Source organism: Rhinolophus sinicus, linkage group LG01, assembly GCF_036562045.2.
Source record: "Rhinolophus sinicus isolate RSC01 linkage group LG01, ASM3656204v1, whole genome shotgun sequence".
Taxonomy (NCBI): domain Eukaryota; kingdom Metazoa; phylum Chordata; class Mammalia; order Chiroptera; family Rhinolophidae; genus Rhinolophus; species Rhinolophus sinicus.
Window position 1 is genome coordinate 147887671 of NC_133751.1, and position 22501 is coordinate 147910171.

Below are 22501 nucleotides of genomic sequence, written 5' to 3' on the forward strand. Positions count from 1 at the left end.
TTTATGGAGCTGTGAATTCACACCTGTCTTTTCTAAGAAGTTTCTGATACTCGCCTTTCTAAAATCTCTAATTATGTCCACTGGGTTTTTTAAGCTCTAGGATGAGTCACTTTCCCATAAGGTTCTTGTCACTTCCATGTCACCAACTAGCTATTCTTTATTGGAAACAATTAAGTCCAAAACAGGAAGGCCATTTTTTGCTCTCTCTCTTCATTCTAAGACACAAAATTGCCAGCAAGTCAAATCTGGTATTTGTTAGATGCCATGTGTTAAATGGAAGGAAATTTTCAGTAGCTATTGACCTAGAGTCCTCTCTTACTATATGTCTTGCCTCTGTATAATACATATCTAGAAAACTAACACTGGAGTTAGATATTAAACCTGGGGTTTTACAACTGACAGAAGAAAGTGAGTGCTAGTGATAAGAGCAAAGAGATTAATGTTTACACACATAAAGAAAATCTGTATACATCAAAGAGACTACCAACAAAAAAGGAACAAATTTTCTAGGAAAAATAGCAAATGTCTTTTTACTTCACTGGAATATGATTTGATTCAGTAATAAAAAAAATCAGTGGTTTAATTTTTCAAGTACTTATTTACTGTATATAAGACATCACTTTACTCCCTTATTTCATGGTTATTTAACTCTATCTCATTGATGTTAAAACTCACCTTACATGACTCAAAACTGGCTGAGGAACAATTTGTCTTTTGAAATCTTTTGCCCTTCTCTTACACCTCAAGAATATGAGGGTTAGCGTCATTCTTCTGTTTCCAACGAAGTTATATTTTTAGCTTTTTAGACTTTATGGCGCTCTATCTACCTGTAATTATGCTGCAGAAGCAGAAGACGACGCCAGTAAAGGCCAGCAGCAGACAAGATAGCAAGAGGCCTATTTGTGGTCTTGAACAGCTGCAGTAGGGCAGGGTGTGCCTGGCAAGGCTCCCTCTGACTCTAGCCAGGCAGACAAACCCTGAGAGCTGGACTTGCTTTCAGAATAGTCCCTAGCACAGAACATTATTTCACTGCCCTGGAAGCAGAGGGCCACCAAGTCCAAGAGGGACGACCAAAAAAATAGCACACAAAAAAGCACAGGGAGGGTGCTAACAGTGATTGCATATGGAAAGCTCTCTAGATCCTAAAGAACCACCACCCACTGTCCCACCCTCGTCTCCAAAAAACTAAACAAAGCCAGATCATCACCACCTCCTTATGGAAGGAAGGCCAGATGTTACTTTTAGTTCCAGCTTGGAAATATTGCCCAAGTAAGTTTTGAAAATGTTTGCCTTAAAATAAGAAGTAACAAATCTATTATTTTTCCCAGGACAACAGAAACGAGATGCTATTAATCAGCTGTTTAGAAATGGGACTATTTTTCAGGGAACATTCTCTAGTGGATGTCTTTTTCCCCAGTTATGTAAAATTCCTTCTGTAAGGGACCATTATTGTCTTTGGATAAATAAAAGATGCTGTTATAGGTATAGGTTTTTATAGCTCAAAGTGATTAGAAGCTTTTAGACAATAATCCTTGTACTGTACAGAGCTTCTGGCTCCTTGGTTTAAATTAGTGCTTTCCTTACTTGCTAGTTAGTTAATGTAATTGCAGCAAAGTAGCACATTTATATGCTATTCATCAACAACATTAGCATATAATGCAAATTTGCTTTGGAATTTCAAACACATGTGCACATTTCTTCACAAGACTCAGAGAGGTCGGCAGTGTGATTAGAAATAGGAATTTGGGGAATTAGAATTCCCAAAGAGATGAGGGTGAACAACCGACCTCAAAAGGACGGGTGTCTAATGAAGACAGGCTACCATTTCTTGGCTGGAATTAGAGTTTCACATGCATTGAGGATAAGCGTTGACGGTAACTACCTTTCTCACACTGACAACTAAAGTTTCTCTTATAATGTGATAGATTGGCCCCCCCAGAGGTGCTTCCACAAACAAAACAAGCACGCTCAAAAGCATCCAGTCATAAGTTTTTAAATAATTCATGTTCTACTTTTCATCTGCCCATAAAGTCACATTCTACTGAGAAAACGCTCCAATTTATTTTGTTATACGGCCATTCTGCTGATGTTAATGCTGACTGAATAAGCGTCCAAGGACTTAAAACTTGGAAACTGTCACTGTGTCAAGAATGAGGATTCACAGATTTGTCTTGCACTGAACCTCTCTTACAACACAATTTATACCGCTCTATAATATGATCAAAGAAATATTTAGCAGCTAAAAACCACCAGAACCACGGCTACTTACGGTTGACACAGCTTCACCAGGTCCTGGTCTGTGGTGTTGGGAGGCAGTCCTCGGATATAGAGGTTCGTTTTGCTTAGCTGATCCCATCCTGAGTTGCTACTGCTGCTACTGTTGTTATTACTGCTGGTGGTGCTGGGGCTGGGAGGGGCCATGGGGTGGGCTGGGACCAGAGACTGCTGAAAAACAGAGGTCAAGCGTTAGAACAGCGCTAGGTAGAAGGTACTTAGCACCATTCAGAGGCTGTTCGATCTCCAAAATAAAATGAAGTTACCAAGATATAAATAAGGAATCTTTTAAACTACTTTAATATATATAAATTGTAATTGACACCTTAAAAAAAGATCTGTTCGTTCTACAAAAAAGCCCTCTCCCTCAAACATGAAACTAATAATAGCATTTTACTCAGTAGACTATATTCTCCCTGTGCACTTTAAATATGACTAAATTGATGTAACATTAATTTATTCACACATTTTAAGGAACATATCTACTGAGACTCAAAATTAATTCGCATGAAGTTATGTGATAATACCATTTTAATATACAGTAATTTGAAAATCACCAGACTTTTGAAAAGGCTTTCAAATTCTGAAGAACATTTGATTGAAAGTTGCTGATAATTTTATTAAGATGACTCTTGGAAACAAAAGAAAAGATTACTCTTCACCTGTAAGAAAGTCAGAGTTTAATCAAGATGCTCAAATAAGGAAAACTTCACCTCGTTCTAAGACAGGCACACAGCTTCACTGAGACATCTGGGTAAGATTTACAGGCATGCTGCCTTTCGCTCTGGCTACCCTCGTGAAATGTAACCCCTGTGAGAATGGTGAAGTAGCTGGAAACCTGCCCAGGTCTCGCAACAACCAACATAACTTTTGTGAAGCCTGCAACCGAGGGCTCAGTGTACGTTTCAGCCAGCAGCGACCTATGGAGCATATCTGAATTTGTACTCAAGCCAGATAATTCTCTGTTAACCAATCAAAAGCAACCAGAGTTCTCTGTTCTTATGCCACACACATGACTTCTGAGGAAGTTAAATGGTTCAGTTTGAGATGGAAATGAGCACACCCCAAAGTATCCTCACAGCAAATGCTCAGCAGTTTCACATCAGGACAGTTTTGTGTGTTGTTGTTTTTTCATCTCACATCTTCTAAATAATAAATATACTAATCCAAGGATGTCACTTAGATTGAGTAATAGTTTGAAAATTAAAATTAAACAGTCACTAGACATTCAACAAAAGTTTCAAATCTTACAGCTTGATTTTTGACTTCCCCAAACAAGAAAGTTAGGCATGTCTAAGACACAATTAAATTCCACTTTGCAAAGTTCAAAAAGAACACCCCTTGGCAATAAGTATAACATTGTTTAGCCTGTCAGTGATCTCAGCCAACGCGACAGATACCTGGCTCTGCATCCAGTTTCCGCCATGACCATCCTAATCCCCCGGTACCCCAACACGCTGGGACCCTCACTGAGCTGACATGTAGCCATGTCCTCCTGTACTGGGCACACTCGTCTCACTGCCCAGGGCCCTTGCTAAGCGCACTGAGTCCAAACAGCACTTTGCCTCAAAAGATTCTCTTTTAGAAGGAAAGTAGCAAGAAGGGTTAACAACAGTCGTTGCCTAAATGAAGGCTGAACTTGAACTGGGAACACGAGTACTGCTTAATCCAAGAAAAACCCTGCCTGTGATCATAACCTATCAGATGTCTTTGATTTATGCCCTTAATAAGCAGCTGAACTCATAGTCTTTCCTCTCATCCCTCGGTTTTCTCTGAGGGATGAAGAATCTATTTTCTAGATGTAAAACTAAGGATAAGCCCTGGCCCTTTGCTCTGCCACAGGTGGCACGCACCCCAGCCAGCCAGCCATGCCACACAAAGGCCTGTGTTCCTTGTCCAGAGTCACTCAATCCATCTGCTAGTTGCTACCTGAAATTAGCCAGGCACCCCCTACTTCTCACTTCAGTTAACAGAGGTGCTGGGAAGTAACACACACATTTGCCTTCCGGTCCCAAGCCTCTGATTTACACAAAGAGCCCGTAGCTGTAGTCAAAGCTAGGCAAGACGGAATTTTTTCTTAAATCATCTTTGATTCATGTCCAAGAACCTGTCCCTGCCACAAACCACACTGTTCTTCATGGTACAACCCAGTCGGTCATGTTTAGTGCAGCTGTTGGGGGATGAAACGTCATCACCTGGGATAAGACCCGGAGAAGTCTGAATGAAGCTGTGGAGCTGGTCCATGCACCTCTCAGTGGGATTATACAACACAAAGCAGACGAACCATCACACATTTCAAAGAGGCATTCCAAGTCTGCATCAGCTTAACCTCTGCTTTTCTCTGGGGCGGAAGGTGGAGGGCTGGGGGTGGACTTGTCTGGATTAATAGAAACATTTTGGGGGGTATGACTTATTTGGAGATATTTGGACATGAAGGTAGTTGGTTTTTATTTATGTATTTATTTTCAGCAGAAGTAGAACCATGATTTACATCTCAGAATTTACACAGCTGATTTAGTATATCTTTGACAGGCCTCCATATTTATTACTGTAATATTTTCCAACTCTGGAAAGTAGGTGGGGAGCATACATAGGCTGTCCCTCCCCGCTTTGCCTCTGGTCTGTCCTAAGGGGAAAGAAACCTCCTAGGACTCCCATCCCAGGTGGGAGAAGGGGGTTCCTGAGTGTACCCCGAGGAGGATGACAGGCTTCTGGTGAATCCTATACAGAACAAATTCAGATTCAAATATTAACCTAATATCAACTATTTTCCAGAATTTGCTGAAGACAGAGAAAAGTATCTGCAAGAGGGAAGCAATTAATTATTCCATGTTGTCATTTTTTTATTTCCTGGTGCAGAAAATTTTACATTAAAGATTAAGTTTTTAGAATTTGTTGCAATTAAAATGTTAAGTCCTGATACATGTTCAAAGAAGAGAATTCGAACACAATAAAGCTGATTACTACTCAATATTCAGAATGAGTTAATAATTTTACAAGTGTGGGTCATAATTACTGTCAAGTATTGCATGTGTAATATATGCCAGACACTGTGCCAACTGCTTTATGTGCATTATCGTACTTAATCCAATGAGGCAGGTACATTATTGTTCTCCCATTTTGCAGATTGGGAAACTGAGTCCCAAGAGGGCTTAAGTGTAAGGTGCCAAGGTCACGCATTTAGTAGGTGGCAGCGCTGGAGTTGAACGCAGGTCTGCAGGACAACAAAGCCAGAGCCTTACAACAGGACTCTAAATGCACTCGAAACACTGACTATACCCTAAATACCCTATTTGTAGTCTTTCATTTTCCTGTGCCCAATCTTCCTGCAACTTAATTACTAAATTCAGGTTTCTCTAAAATGTGACAATGCCACCAGTGGCTATGAAAAAGAGTCAAAGGAGTCTTTAATGAGTGCACTGTGTGTGTGTGTGTGTGTGTGTGTGTGTATGTGTGTGTGAAAAACTCAGCTTTAAAAAGGTTGTTTTTCATATTCTACCTTATTATCTTTTCATTACCAAAAAAATTCTGCAACTTTTGAAAGCTACAGCATATTACGGCTGAAATCAGAGTCAGCATTTTAGGAAAGCTCCATGTAACCACCGAAGGATTAATCCCTCACTCCCAGATTGAAACGCACTGATAAGTCTGTGAGACAACTTCAGAACTTTGATCAATTCAAAGCAATCACACTTTGTAGTTATGCCTTAATAGCACAAATGGTAAACTTAAAGAAAGAAAGAAAAACAAAAGCTTACAAAAGGATGACATTTTACCAAACTCCATTTTTATCACTGGTTGTCCTTTGACATTTTGCCTCTCAAAGCCCCTAAGCTGCCCTGGAATCTGAAAAGACCACTCCCTCCCTTGGATGAAGTTCATAGCTAATTTATACAAGTTCAACCTAATTAAGGAACTATGTGGCTGGAAGACCACAGCTCAGCGCTTACTATCCTAGTAGTACGTAGCAGCCTATCTCAGCCTTCTCTGGGCTAATTTCACTGCTTTGTAGTCAGATCAACAAGCTACCCATCCAAGCTGTCTATTCAAAAGCAGGGAAAGCAAGCTCATTCAGTTTTCATGGTAACACTTACCCTGTTTCCCTAAAAATAAGACCTAGCTGGACAATCAGCTCTAATGCATCTTTTGGGGCAAAAAAATAATATAAGACCGAGTATTACATCATATTATATTAAAGACCCGGTCTCATAGTAAAATAAGACCAGGTCTTATATTATTTTTTGCTCCAAAAGATGCATTAGAGCTGATGGTCCGGCTAGGTCTCATTTCAGGGGAAACACGGTATCTGGGCTTAATTTGCATGCCAAAATCCATAGAAAAACTAAGCTGGTGGTAAATAAATGGGGTGGCTGTATTAGCAAGCCTTCTCTGCACTCCCTGCACGAGTGGGTGTGGGCATCAGCAGAAAGAGTGCTTGTCAGCAATCAGGGAGGACTTCCTGTGTGGACAGCACTGATGCCTCCATCCTGCCAGGAAGACCCAGTCACCTCCTACGCACACTAACAGACAGGATGATCAACAACAGGCACATGACAACTACACACAAACACACTAAATCTGTTTCCCTCTCCATCACATCACACCCCACCCCAGCAGCACACTAAGTAGTCTCTTCTATATAGCTGCAGGTCTAGAAGTCTCTTACAAAATAAACCCGCAAAATTTAACCATATGTGAACTAAAATATACGAGTAATCATGCGCAGTGTTGTAGGTTTCTATTCAGCAAAGACAATAAAAAAATAAAGACCGGTCATTAGAAATTGTATTGTCTTATTTCCTTCCTATTTTTAACAGGCTAAAAAATAGTGCTCTGACCAGTCTTACCACTGTTGCTGTCCTCTTCCCCTCCCCCCTATTTAGTAACTTCCCTAAGAATTCTAATATACATTTTAAAGGGAAAAGAAACCTACGACAGGCTTTTTAATTACCCTTAAGGCTATCATCCTTGTAATTCAAGGTTATAATCCATACTCCCCAGCCCCATCCTGCCATCCCCTACACACACACACACACACACACACACACACACACACACACAGAGACCACCATCACCCCACACATCAGGAAGGTTCAACACATTAACTCTTTCCTTTATCCAGAAGCAAACTGATCTCCACAGTTGCTCCTAAGAACAGATGGGGCATCATAGCTTTCACCAGGATATAATATCAAGCCTGGCCTGAACTGAGTACCACATAAAAATATCGTATACTATACCAATTCCATACAGTGTTCCTCTCAATAAGCTTTCAAGACGTAAAAGAAACTTAACAATTTAAGGGAATTATCACACAGGAGGGAGGAAAAAATATCCAAATGGACCAATTTCACCCCAGTTAGCATATTTCCCTTGGGTCTTCCGAGTGGCTCAAAGAGGCCTAGGAATCGTAGCTGAGAAAGATAAAGTTCCTGGAACACGGAGCTGGGAAAGTACACAATGCGAGGAGTAGGAGGTGAGTTAGTGAGAGACGCGAAACTGGACAGGAAGCAGATGTTCTTCTGGGTAGATCAGGCTGTGAAAAGACAGCACCTATAGACTCGTCCCTAATGTGGGAGGAAGGGCAAATGGGCAAATACTATTTAATCCCATTTGATGTTAGGACAGCAAAGCTTAGAATCACACGGCTAACTAGTTAATAACACTGGTTCTCATACCACCACTGGCCCTTGTTTGGAGACAAACTTTGCAGCCACTAAGACTATGACAGTGTGCAAGAGGCTATTCAATGTTTTTGGTTGGATTACATCTGTCAAAGAAGGGGGTCCATATTTTACGTCAGCTATTCAAATAAAATCTAAAACTAAAAAATCTCAATAGATTTCACACTTCATAGTCCCCAAGATACTTACCAAAGAATGCTGATCTTTGCATGTAAGCTGCAATGTCTACATAGAAATCTCTTTACCTGAGTCCATGAATAGAGTATCATTTCCTTAGACTTCAGATTAAAAAAAGAAAATTAAGATTCACATTGAATAGATAAGTATCAGTTGGATACGGCATGAGTGACTGAATGGATGGAGGCCATGTTGCAGAAGCAAAACTCAACTAAAGGAAAGGGAAAATCCCTTAGAAGTTAAAACAACTTGGACAAGCTCTTTGGGTGGAGGTAGTGGTTGTGAAAGGGGTAAGAAGAAAGGGCAAGCAGGTATTTTCCTTCAAGATCCCACCAAGAAACGAGATTCCTTATCATTCAAATATCTTTTAAACAGCCGGTTCTGTGCTCCAGCATGCATATCAGCTCAATTGTTCTGTTCTCCCCAAAGGTCTTCCCAAGAACCCCACCGATTCCCCCAAGTGCCTATTGAGAACTCTGAGCCAAGACACACCTGAGTTCCTGTCCTGTTTCTTCCTTCTAGTTTGTGTAACAGCAGTTTTAAGAGGAGAGAGAGTTAAAAACCAACAAGAAACATCCATAAATATACTCAACGGACAGTTGACAAAGGAGCAAAGGCAGTGTTATGGTGCTGGAACAACGGGACCTCCACATGCAAAACATGAATCTATGCACCCACCTGGCTCCCGTCACCAAAATTAACTCAAAGTGGATCACAGGCCTCAATGCACATCCACAAAATTCCTAAACGACAACACAGGAGATGACCTTGGGGATGGTGACGTTCTGTGACACACAGCACAGAAGACAGGATCCAGGAAGAAAATAATCGACAAACTGGAGTTCATTAAAACGAAAAACTTCTGCTCTGCAAATGACAGTATCAAGACGATGAGAAGGTAAGCCACAGACTGGGAGGAAATATTTGCAAAAGGTACATCTTACCAGGACTGTTCTCCAAAATACACAAAGAACACCTAAGATTCAACAATAAGGAGACAACTCAGTTAAAAAAAAAAAAAGGCCAAAAACCTTAACAGACACGTCACCAGAAATACACAGATGCCAAAGAAGCCTGTGAAAAGCAGCTTCACGTCATACGCCATCAGGAAATAAAAGTTCAAACAAGACACCATTACACACCTATTAAAACAGCCAAAGTCTGCAGCACCAACCACAATTGCTACCCTCGAGCACAAGCAGCAGCAGACTCCTGCATTCATTGCCGGTGCGGACGCCAAACGTTCTGGCCGCTCAGAAGACACTTGGGCAGTACATCCTAAGGCAGGCAGACCCTTACCATACGATCCAGCAAGCGCGCTCCTTGGTATTTACCTAACGGAGGTGAAAACTTATGTCCACACAAATACCTGCACATGGGTGTGTATCGCATTTAGTCATAATTGCCAAAACCTGGAAACAACCGAGATGTCCTACAGCAGAGGAACAGATAAGTAAACCGTGGTATATGCAGGCAGGGAAATACTATTCAGTGCTTTTTTAAAAGATGAGTTAAAAAGATGAGTTATCAAGCCATAAAACGACATGGAGGAAACATAAATGCATATTACTCAGTGAAAGAAGCCCATCTGAGAAGACCGTATGACTGTATAATTCCAGTTACATGAGAGTCTGGAAAAGGCAAACTATGGAGACAATAAAAGATCAGTGGTTTCCTGGGGTCGCGGGGAGGGAGGGTGAACAAGTGGAGCACAGATTTTTAGGGCAGTGAAACTACTCCGTAGGATGTTATCGTGGTGGATACACGGCATTATACATTTGTCCACACTCAGAGAATGTACAACACCAAGAGTGATCCCTAAGGGAAACGAGGACACTTTGAGTAATTAGGATGCGTCTGATAGTGTAGGTTCACCTTCGGTAAAAAAAAAAAAATACACCCTTCTGGTGAGTGACGTTGACAACAGAGGAGGCTCTGCATGTGTAGGCACAGAGGGTACATGGGAAATCTCCGCATCTTCCCCTCAATTTTGTGGTAAACCTGAAAATGCTCTTAAAAAAACTAAAGTCTTATATATGGATGTTAAAAACCCAACATGTAAATACCAGGCTGAAGGAGTTAAACCTAAGTCATTCACCAGAAAACTAGAGGGCAAAGACAGGAAGAGAGGGGATTAAGCAATGGGTTCAAAACTTCCTTACCAGAAAACGCATTCATTAGGAAGGAAAAGCTTTTAACCGTGGGCTCCTGGCCTTATCTACACTTAATTGCATCACACATAATAGCGTGGTACGGTGCAGTTTCTAAAAATAGTAGGAATTCAACCAAGGGAAGATCAGGAATGAAAGGGCCTGAGACAGAAAGGTTGCAGAAGGCTTCACAGAAGGGGGAGACAGCTGAGTGAGCTGAATATTAATGGAAAACCATTAAGAAGAAAGGGAATAGCAGCCCTGGAAGGGGCGGGCTTGTGGGGAGAGCAGGGGAGGAGACAACAAAGATACAAAGAGAGGAAGGATCAATTCTTCAGGAAATCAGTGGAAAGCCAATCTTGGTGGGTTCGGAGGGTATGCTAGGACAAGGTGATCTGTGGGTGGGGGAGCTTGGGGGAGTGGTACTAGGAAGGTGGGAGGATAACCTAGACATCCAAGACAGAATATGGATAGGATGTCACAGATTACAGTCTCCGAGGGAGAAAAGAGATTTTAAAGATGATAAATGAAGAGGACAGCTTGTAGGGAACGTACAACTAGGGAAATTCTTCCCCCTCCTCTCTATGAAAAGGTATAGAGAAAAGAAACATTACTGGATGGAAAAATCTGAATCTCTAGATTCCAATCCTGCCTTGGCCAGTAACTGGACTGTCATCTCTGGGCAGCTCAGTCCCTCACCTGGCAACGGGCAGGTGAGGCTGGGTGATTTCTAAGCTCCCTACCAACTCTCACATTTTAACACTGGAATAAACGCTTCTTGCCATCTTGAACTACGGCATATCAAGACAGAACCCAGCCAGGCCATTGGGCAGGTACTCTTACCTGTCTGCCAAATAGCCAGAGAAATGGGAGCATTAGGTTCCCATTCCATGGAGCAGCTGGAGACCAGCAGGACTCACGCTGCTGTCCTGTTTCCCCACCTCCCACTTAGGCCAAGGCACTGACTCCTCATTTGGTCATAGAAAATATGAGAAAATACGATAAATACATAAGCTATACTAACATCAGCCAAAGCTTAAAGGGACATTTTAAAAATAATATTCAGAGTTCCTGAAACTAGAGTGTTCATAAGGTAAAAATGTTATAGCTGAAACTACCTTAATAATTTAGATCTATCAAGACTTTATGTTGGTTAAAAGCCTTGCATCTTTTTATTTGATTGTGTAGTAATCAGTATAAAAGTTTGTATTTCACATTCTGTTTAATCTCTTATGTACAAAAAGAGCGTGTAATAGCTCCAAAACCACCTTAAGAGAAAAGTGAAAACATCCCAAGCAGCCAGCTCTTAGAACAGGGTCAACATAAAATCCTGCCTAACTTCAGGTGCAAAATTACTCTTCTGGATTCGGAATGCAGGTGTGTAGAGGGTGTTTTTCTCCTCCTCCTGAGCCCCAACTGAGAAATTTTCAGATCCATACCAGTTTTCTTCCTCAACACAGAGCCTTATGAGGAGGGAACAAAAACAAACTCTTTTCCTTTTTGTTCAAAATAAATTGGAAAAAAAAAAAAAAGAAAAGAAAGAAAACTTCCTAAGGGAAATACAGCATTACCTTTATCAGGGGAGTTCAGAATACCTCTGCGATGCTCTGAACTTCCTGCCTCACCCAGTGAAGTTAAGCTACCAGTGCTGACAATTTCCTTCCAGCTGTTTTTACAAGTCCATGCACAGTACAGTTTGTATCTTCTCCTAGGACTCCTTGTACAGAAAGAGTTATCGCTGAGATTGCAAAGTCCTCAGGGTGGAAATAACCTATTTTAAAATACACTTTCTTCACATTCAAAAATACTTATTGAAAGTAGTGTAAAATGATTAACTAAACATTAAAGTTAGAAAAATTATGAGTCAGATTATCCAAAAAAAAAAAAAAAAAAAACCCAAATGAATTTATTCAAGTTAATTTTTTTAGAGAAGTGTGAATGAACTTATAGTATTATGGGTTTCACAAATTAGCCCCTAGAGAAAAAAGCTTTATCTGTAGTTTCAGGAAACTGAACAAGTACTGGAAATTTCCCCATAATAATTTTTAAAACTGAAAACTTATCTGACAGTGTTGTGATTTGTATACAATCAAAGTAAAACATCAACAGGAAAAAGTTTTGAGTTACTATCAAAAAATTAACCATACGTTTCTTATGATAAAATCCAGCAGCTTACATCTGATACAATGTAGATAATGAGTGAAGAAGAGCTCTTTATTCTGTATCTCTGTGTATTTTTATGTAAATATCTGTGTGTGGCTTGTGTGTGAGGAGGTAAGTAGACAGTTGTCTCTGATATACAATATGTCTCGTACAAAACACAATGGCTTTTAAAAAAACTTTTTTTTTGCATGAGATCACCTAAAAAATTAACTTGTTGCCTGAGATCTCAATCCTGTGTATACAAAGAGGCACAGTCATATAAAACTGAGACAAAAAATTTGTGAGTTATTTTCCTTTACCATATGCAATGTACCCTAATATCTTTTCTCATCATTTCATTAAAAAAGAAATGCTGATAGCAACTTACTGATTTGAACTCCTACTAATATTCCCAGTTGCAGGTTAAAAAACAGTGGTCTGCTGCCTTTCTTAAACTCTAATGTGCAGAGGAATGAATCAATCACCCACATTGCAAAAATGCCGATTTCCACTGAGCCCTTTGGGTGGCCATGACTCTGCACTCCCAGCAAGCTTCTGGCCGTGTCCATGCTGAAGGCAGGACTCAAGGCAGTAAGTACTCCTGGTATGTTAGGATGAGTTTTAGAAAGGTTCCTTTCCAGCTTTAACAAGGAGCACGCTGTAGCTACTCACAGAATGAGATAAAAATCTTTGTTCATCTGATTTCCAATCCCGGATCTGCTCAGAATCACAAAATGTTAAAACTGAGAGAGATATCAAAGATCATACAATCCAATAATTCTCAACTGGAAGCATAACAGAATCTTGACAGATCGGTCCAGGACGTGGAGGTGGAGGCAGTATTTTTCTTTTTATCGAAGAGGGCTAAGAGAGCTTGGCTTTTAACATGCTGAGAAACACTGATCTTATCCAACCCCTCACTTTTCAAGAAACCTGAGGCTCAGAGAAGTCAAAGCATATATATGTCCAAGGTCACAGAGCTAATTTAAGGCACAATGAGGTCTCCATTCCCACCACTGCTGTCAAAAAATACCAACCCTTGTTTGCTACAAAGATTACAGCAAGGCTGAAGACACAGGCCAAGTTTTCCTTGTACTAAAAAGGGAAACTTATATGCTGGTCCTGTTAAGGCATCATTGAAAAAGTATGTATTTTGTGCAGCCCCTTTTACATCTCGTAGTTCATTCACCTCGTATTTCTAGATGACTTTTTTGGGTGCCCATCTCTAGGCTAGACATCTAGTTTCTTGCTTATCAAAAACAGGGGGAAGGGGCTTATACCATCTACTAAATTTATAATTCAAAATTCCTAAAAATTCTTATGTTATCGTTTCTAGTTTTGTATTTATAGTAAAAATTGGTGAATAGCACAATCATTATTGGTACCCTCTACAAAAAGATACAAAACTCAAACTGATTAACTGTAGCAGTTAGTAACCTTTTGGTCAGGGAAGTACACTCAGGGTCAACTGACAATGTAATAGGTTTAGATTAGAAACCTTCCAAGAATCACTAGAATTGCCCACCTTCAGTTTCTTTACCAAAACCAAATCAAAACAAAACAATGATTTGTAAGACTTTTCCTTTCATGTATTCCAGCGTTGGTTTTTATCCTAAAGCTTGACAATGACTATACTAATGAATATTCTAGCTAAGACCATCTGGGTTTCCTTCAGAAGCCCAAAAAGTTATGTGAACCCTGCTCCCAGCAGCTGGCCACTATACTTGGGGAGCTGTTTTTCTTTTGACCTGAGAAGCATGTCTCCATTTTTGCAGGGACAATTTTTCTGACCTGTCAGATTACTCTTGATTGATACTGCATATTCAGACCAAGTACCTACTGCTACCCAAAGTCCAGAGACTTTCCTCACTTTCTTCTCTGACGGAGCCAGCCCTGAACTGCTGGGTCATCCCCTCAGGAGCTGTGCTGTCACCCCTTGGATACCTAGGTACCTTGGAAGAGAATCAATCCAACGGCTGACAAGGTCCATTCCTTTCTTCATCTTTTCTGAGGTAGATAAACTGATGTAGAACTCCATTCTGCAGTAAGCAGAATCTAGGAAACGGTTTTACTACTTACGTAAATCAGACATGGCTTTTCTTTTAGTCTTCAAATTATTTCACAATATTTTTTGTTTAGACTAGGAAGTTGTTGCTCAAGAAGAAAAAAGAAAAATCGAAGCTATTAATCTCCCTGAATATCTTTTCATTTTCTGTTGCTAAAGTTAATCACAAAGCATCAGAAACCATGTAACTGATGCAGTGGTTAAAATGCTGTATGTTGAACAGCTCTGGGGCCAAAGAGGGTTAAAGAAGTTAGCCAGGGCTAGATGATGGTGGAGCCTAAGTATTTTAGGAGTTTGACATCCAGGGAGAAATGCATATCATTTTCCTAGCTGCAACAAGATCTCTACTTTTCACTGGAAATCTATTATATTTCCTCACCAGACGGAAGCATCTCTGGAACGATTTCCCAACTCTCTGACTTTAAAATTCCTAGTTTAGACTTCAAAACACCAGGGACACTAGATAAATTATGATTGATCGTGAGAATTAAAATTCAGAAAAAAGTATGAGTCCTAATAATCTTAAACTTATTGCCTTTGGATCCATGAGATAGGTGGGGTATCTGTCTTTTCAAAACTGATTAATCAGAATTACTATAAACCTTCAAGAAGATCTAATCACTTCGGGATCTTCCTGCCTGTGGTAATGGCCACATCTGGTCAGGCAGTTGTTATTCATTCTTGCCAGGATTCACTTTATTAAACTCTCAATTGAAAAATGACACCTTCACTCCAATCTTTTTCATTGATTTTTAACCTTAGAGAAGCATAAGACAGAGAGTTACTTAGAGGGCTAACTTCTTAATGGAGTCATCTGAGTGGACTGATAAAATTCTTTCAGATGAATCACAAACCCACCCACTCCCAACTCCAGCATGGCTTTAAAGAAAAAAGAAAAAATGCTACTCCATAAAATTCACCTCATCTCTTTAAAAAAAAAAAAGTCAAATGTAAGTATAGCCATCCAAATGCAAAATAAATGTGATTAGTCTCTGTCAGGAAATCTAAAATTTACAGTGTGTACAGTAATGACATTATGTATGTGCATGAAGCTATACCAAAGTTAAAATATAAATGGAGAAAAAGTAGAAAATTGTTGGCTGTATTAGGTTCCTAGGGCTGCGGAAATAAACAGTTACAAACCGAACGGCTTACCACAACAGAAATGTATTCTCTCACAGTTCCGGAGGCCACACGTTGGAAGTTAAGGTGTTAGCAGGGCCGTGCTCCCTCTGGAGGCTCTGGGAGAGACTCCTTCCTTCCTTGCCTCTTCTCGTTTTGGGTGCCCTGCCACGCCTTGCCTCAGATTCCAAGTCCAACCCACCTCTGCCTCTATCCTCGCATGGCCATGTCTCCGTCTGGGCCCCATCCAATCGCTTATTAGGGTACCAGTTATTGGACTTAAGGCCCACCCTAAATCCACTTTGATTTCATCTCAAGACCCTTAACTAATTAGGTCTGCAAAGATTTTATTTCCGAATTAAGTCACATTCTGAAGTTCTCATTAGACATGTATTTGGGCAGACACTATTCAACCCACCACAGTAGCTTTTTCTAAAGGCCAATTTTTGACTCTCCTGATCTCACTTTTGAAAATCTGAGCGATGTAATCAACATATGTATAGAAAATTATTTTACATAAGCACCCACTAAGTTATAATACCCATGAATTCTTTAAGCATAGTAAGATCCAGAACAAACTTAAGGCGCATCTTGTCCAGCTCCATATACAAAGTAAGATTTTTCTCTCTGGCACAGAGATTGGGGGTGAAGGTGGGGGATCATTACAAGACAGCAGAGGCCCCAAATTATTTCTAAGACATTTCCAATTGCTACAACTTACAACAAGTCTAGTCTCCCCTTCTCTTACTCAAATTTAAATCTTTAATAGTAACTATTACCCTCCCACCCCATGTCACTGCTTTAAACCTCCAAACAAATGTCAATATCCAAACAACTTCTTTGACCTAAACAACTTCTGAGGATATCAGTATAGCAAGTAGGGCTGAAAGGATGGATTCTGAAATCACACTGCCCGAAGTCAGATGCCACCACTGCCACTCACTCGCTATGACTTTGGGCAAATTATTTAACATCTCTCTGTCTCATCTCTTCATCTGTAAAGTGAGGGTGATACCCCTAGCTCATAGAGTTGTTGTGAAGATTGCACAGGCTAATTACTGTTGAGCCCTCAGTAAAATGCCACGCTTGTAGGAGGCACTTTGTAACTGTCAGCTGCCCAAGTTCATCTTTCTCAATGTCCGTCTGGAAACTTTGTATCCAGACGAACACAAGGCCTCTGCCTAGTGCAGGCACTGCTAGTACTAATCTTAAAATTGACTTACACAGGTAAGTAGCTTCGCAATTCCCCTCCTCTTACTCGGAGTTAAAGAAAAAAATGGAGCAAATGAAAATGACCCTGTGGGTTCCAAAGCGGAAGATACTGCAAAAGGCAAAGAAAACTGGGGGGAGCTTATTCCCCAGGAAAGCCTCCCTGAAAGGCTGGCCTGATCAAATCTTTCATTTTCCGTGAATGTTTTCACTTGGGTTAGTATCACCACTTAAAATCCCAACTAGAGGGGCTTTGGGTTTAGGACCCCTCCTTAAAATCCCCCGACTTCCAGGATATGATGTAAAATACTCATCACCTAGGACAATGGAAATGAGCATCAGCAAGGGAATTTAAAGATGTGCATATGTTCCATTAGAGGTGCCTAACTTTTGTTATTCTCGACCTTCAGAGAGAGAGGAGGGAGGGTGCAAAAGGCCATCCAATTTACATTTTCCACTATCATTATTAGAAGAGAGAAGGGTGTTTTCTTCCTCTACCTAATGTACCGTATGCCAGCCTGTTGCTCATAAGAGACTCAGAACTGAAGCTGGCACTCAGTTCCAGAATTCCACTAGAAGACTACGGGCTCTGGGGCTAACCTGGGACTCTAACAACGACTAACAACATTGCAATTGGCAAACCTAGGAACCAACCTACCAGTTACAATGTTTCTCTGAAAAAAGGGTGTTCTGATTTTTAAAATTTCAACTTAGAGGTGAACTTTTGGACTGAAACTTTCAATATCTATGCAGTAGGATAATTTCGTTTCTTAATCTGTTATAATTTTATTAAATGTAGATAAAACTATAGACTAATGGTCTAAGCAGCTAAATCAGGTTGTTGGCTAATACTCATTTATGGTCAAACCTACCACGTGGGTCTTTTCACCTACCTAGTTATAGTACATGTTCCTCAGTATTTTTCACTAAACTGCAAGGTTCTATGATTATTTCTTCCTATTGACCCCAGCTTTTGTTAAAACTTGGGCCTGTCTTCCATTGTGCTAGTATCGTTGTGCTAACTGTTATTCTCTGTGGAACACCGTTCCTTCTAGCTGGATGTCATATGAAGAACTGAGAAGCATGTTTTCCACATAATGCACAAGTCTCTGTTGTTAACAAATTTTATCACAAGACATTCACTATCTGGTTCAAATCCTAAGACTAACCCACCTCTTGACTTTCCTGGCTGCTTTTGCCCTCTGGCTATTCAATAGACCTACATATGGTTGCCAATATAGAAGTTAAACATTTCAAAACATTGTCATTAGCTGCAGTAATGGGGTCGGGAGGTGGTGGGGGAAAAGCTGAGGCAAGTGAGATTACTGTATTCTTTTTACACTCATGATTCTTACTATTCTTCTTATACTAATGATTCTTTTTGCCCTACTCCCTTAGGAGGAATGAATAAAAACCGGATAAATCTCTAAATTTTAGCAAGAGCTTTTCATTACTAAATGTTGCTTCCTAAAAGGAACAATACCTGGCAAGTTCTGTAGACTACGGCTACGCAGAGGGAGTGTATTTGGACGTGCAGAAGCTGGGCACGTCCAAATCCTTCTCTTGCCTCTGACTATACAGGCTAGTGGGGAGTCTCTGCAATGATGTGAGCCCTGGAAGTTCCCCACCTCTGCTGCCAATGGCAGTCTTGCCCACTCTATGTGTACAGCACAGACGGTGAGGAAAGGGGTGAATGAAAGAAAGAAAATGGAAATCCACTCTATCACGAACTGATCTGGGCTCTGAGATGCTCATGAAATCTCTCCTCCCTGCTATGTCCACCCCCAACAACACACACAGAGCAAGCCATGGATCCACCTCGTCTCCTCCCCCTAACACACATATATACCCCGGGCAGTTGCTTAGAAAACATGCATATCAAAAATTGAACAGAAAATAAAGACAAAGCTTTTTAAAGATTTTCACCTGGTCCCTGAGGTTTACGACTGGCCCTGACATCTCAGTTGTCTCAGCACATCTACAGACTGACCTTTGAAACCGTTTGCAATTTCCTACAGGAACTCAGAATGACTCAAATACATCAGCCCAGCTAGTCCAGTACTGCGGCCAACCAAGGTTCCAAGGGACATGTGCTCTTAGCTTTTCTGATGTCATTCTTAAGAGATGCATCCCAGTTTTTCTTTGGACCCAATTTTCACTCAGTTACTCATAAATTTGTCATTCTCCACTTGGCACCCATTTACATTTTCTGCCTGTATCACCCCCGGACTTAAAAGATCACTACTTTAAAGGCTAGCTCATTTTTCATCACTGAAAGATTCCAACAGGCAGAGCTTCTGTGAGGGATAGTTCACCCAGCGGTCCTCAGACCTCAGTGAGTTTCTGTATCACCTAGGAACCTGAAAAGGCCCCTGTAGTATTTGAGTATGCCTGAGGTGGTGAGAGCAAATGACTCCTATTTTTAATGATTCTGACGCAGACGGTCCTGGGACCACACTTTAGAAAATCTATGTCAAGGGTACAACCAAGATGGTGCATCTTTGAAATACAGAAACCCTGGTGTCCCTTCTACCCTGGAAAATTGGCTCTATGGTCTCTACAGCTGAGCTTAGTCTTCAGGGCACTGGGGCTCCCCCACCCACTTACGCCTCAGCACCCTGGCTGTGACTGCACCACTCAGAAAGCAGCCGCCATCTTGTCCCTTGCTCCCCACAAGGTATGTCCTTGCAGCGTTTCCAAATGACAGTCGGTCCTTTTACTTGGCAGCAGGAAAAGGCGTCTCTGCTTCTAAAACTGCGCACTCTCTGGCCACACCCTCCAGATCCTCTTTTGCATCAGCTGATCCAAGCAAATTCTGGTTCCCTGATCTGATCATTCTTACCAACCCTCCTTCAGATGTGAGAGAGAGATTTTCATGGCTTCCCACTCAGTGACATCTAGAGAGTTCAGTGTCCAGCTCTAGGTGAACAACTCTACATACTTCACTGAGTACAAACACACAGAAACGCCTCTGCTAGAATGGTTCCCTGGGGAGAGGCCTTCCACGGGGCCCCTCCCACACAGCGGCAAGACAGGATCTCTCTGTTCCTATTCAGAGTCACGCAGTCAATTCCACACGTGTTTATTGTACAGATTGCCTCACACCTGACTTTAGTTTACGTGACAATGGAAAAAAAGTCAGTGGCTGCTTTTGTAAACCTATTGACACCTCATTTTGGACGGAAAGGTACATTCCTTGACACACAGCACTGCCAGTCACTGATACCGTGTTTCCCCCAAAATAAGACTGGGTCTTATATTAAGTTTTGCTCCAAAAGACTTATGTTCAGGGGATGTCCTCCTGAAAAATCATGCTAGGGCTTATTTTCTGGGTAGGTCTTATTTTGGGGGAAACACGGCAGATTCTTGCTGAAATAGTGACTAATAAGCACACCTAACTTCACACACTGGATGTGTTTCTGAAAAATTCTACATGAGCAAATCCATGTTTTAAATGCAGTAAGGAAATAGGATTTTTAAAGACAACCTGAAAATAAAACCAGCAAATACTGTGCCCAAATATACATGTAAAACACCAAGCTACATAAACACTATGCTGCAGAGATACAGGTTCCAATGCTCAGAGACATTAAACAGTCTAACTGGTAATGAGAAACACACCCAAACAAAAAATTAAACAACAACAATTAAACTTGATGAGGAATTCTTTTGTAAAGAGAAATAATTCGGCTGTTTAAAAAAAAAAAAAAAAAAAAAAAGTGGTGGCACCCATGATATGTCCTCAGCATTCCAAAGGAAAAAAAAAACAAAAAACAGAGGAGGACAAGGAAGAGGAGAAAGGAAATGAATGTTGAGAGTAACAAAAGTGAGGCACCTCTAATGGAATGTAAGAACATCTCTAAATTTCTGTATAAGCCTCAAGATGCTTTGGTACCACTTCACATTCTTACAGAACTACAGCTCTGTAATAGCTTTCAAAACAAACTGGCAAATGGCAAGACCCTTTCCCTGTTCTGAAGGGCTTACGTAATAACTACAGGAACTCACTCCCATTCCAGGTCCTCAGAGGTAACCTGACGCCTTACTGGGTAGTGGTGCAGCTCATTCCCTACCGCATACAAAGGGAATTACGCTTCTCCACTTCACCGCCCCCCCCACCCCCATACACACACTGATAGGTGGTTGATGGAAAATCATAACATCAGAATCCTGTTCTAATGTAACAGCAGAAACAACCAAAAAGAGAGATCAGAGAGATCACGTTCCTGGAAGAGGCAGGCAGGCCTTGAACCTCAACTTAAAAGAGGAGAGGAATGTGAACCTCAAGACGAGAGGATAGAGTTCTGTGGCTAACTGTGACAGTCTGACAGAAGTTTAGAGGAGAGAAAGGAAAAGCAGACTTCAGGAAGCAAGGAATTAACTTATGGCTGGAATGGCAGGTATGGACTTGGGCAAAGCAGACCAGGGATGGAGCTTGTTACTCAAGGTTCTTGAAGATGACAGTTGGCAATGAACACTTGCATAGCCGTTTCCATGTATAAGCGAAGTCTGTAAAGAGACAACTTTTATCCTGCAGGTTAAAAACAATAACAAAAGATAATATTTATTTACGTTATACACAAGGCCACCGGTATAACACTTCTGTTGAAAGCTAATGTGACCACGGATGAGTCACAAAGCATTTTAGCTTTATTTTGGGCCCATCAAGGTGCCCAAGGTGAGTCTCGCCCAAGGTGAATGAATGTCTTATACCAGGTTCTAATGGGTTAAAACATGTCCTCCAAAAAAGACACATTGGAGTCCTAAACCCATTATCATGGAATGTGACCTTATTTTAGAGACAGGGTTTTACATAAGTAATCAAGTTAAGATGAGCTCATTAGGGTGGGCCCTAATCCAGTGTGACTGGCGTCCTTATAAAAAGGGAAAACCCACACATCCAGACAGACAGTGCACACAGGGATACCAGCAGGTGACGACTGGACTTAGGAGACAGGCCTGGCGCAGATTCTCCCTCGCCACACTCAGAGTGAGTGTGGCCCCGCCAACGCCTTCACCTTGGACTTCTCTCTTCCACAATGGTGAGAAAATTCATTTCCGTTAACTCAGTTTGTGGAAATTTGTTACGGCAGCCCTACCAAACTAATACACAGGCACCAGGTTGTTTTGATACCATGTTTTCCCCGAAAATAAGACCTAGCGGGACAATCAGCTCTACTGCGTCTTTTGGAGCAAAAATTAATATAAGACCCGGTTTTATTTTACTATAATATAAGACCAGGTCTTATATTAATTTTTGCTCCAAAAGACGCAGTAGAGCTGATTGTCCGTCTGGCTAGGCCTTATTTTCGGGGAAACACGGTAGTAAGTAGTAAAATACAAATTTAGCCAAAAAATAATTTTTAAAGAAAAAAATTAACATTTTACTCTATTTTACCACGGCTCTCTTTCTCACCACTTCAAATTATGGCCAAGTCTTAGGGCTTCAACATATAACAAATGACCAAGGTAGTACTGATTACATAGATCCATGAAGGATGATGCCTCCCCGAATAGAACTAAACAAAGTATCTTGTCAGGATTGAGCCTGCAATCCAACACGCTGATCAAAGTGATGAATCAAACCTACATTCACTTGGTTTTATTCCTTGTCTACCCTATTTTCATAGTGCTAATAAATATCATTATTATCTGGTTTGAGTTCCATCTTCTTTTAA

At 40.9% G+C, this 22501-nt stretch overlaps 1 protein-coding gene across 11 annotated transcripts in view; it reads right to left on the reverse strand.

Moving 5' to 3' along the window:
• The window catches only part of RBMS1 (RNA binding motif single stranded interacting protein 1), a 198191-nt gene that overhangs the window by 86135 nt on the left and 89555 nt on the right, over positions 1-22501 (reverse strand). For 7 of the 11 annotated variants that reach the window (XM_019727271.2, XM_019727267.2, XM_019727270.2 and 4 more), the window contains exon 2: positions 2270-2445. In XM_019727271.2, the coding sequence (XP_019582830.1) occupies positions 2270-2445 (176 nt within the window). The remainder of the gene's footprint in view (positions 1-2269; positions 2446-22501) is intronic. The other 4 variants (XM_074337078.1, XM_019727264.2, XM_074337086.1 and 1 more) reach the window with 1 other exon arrangement.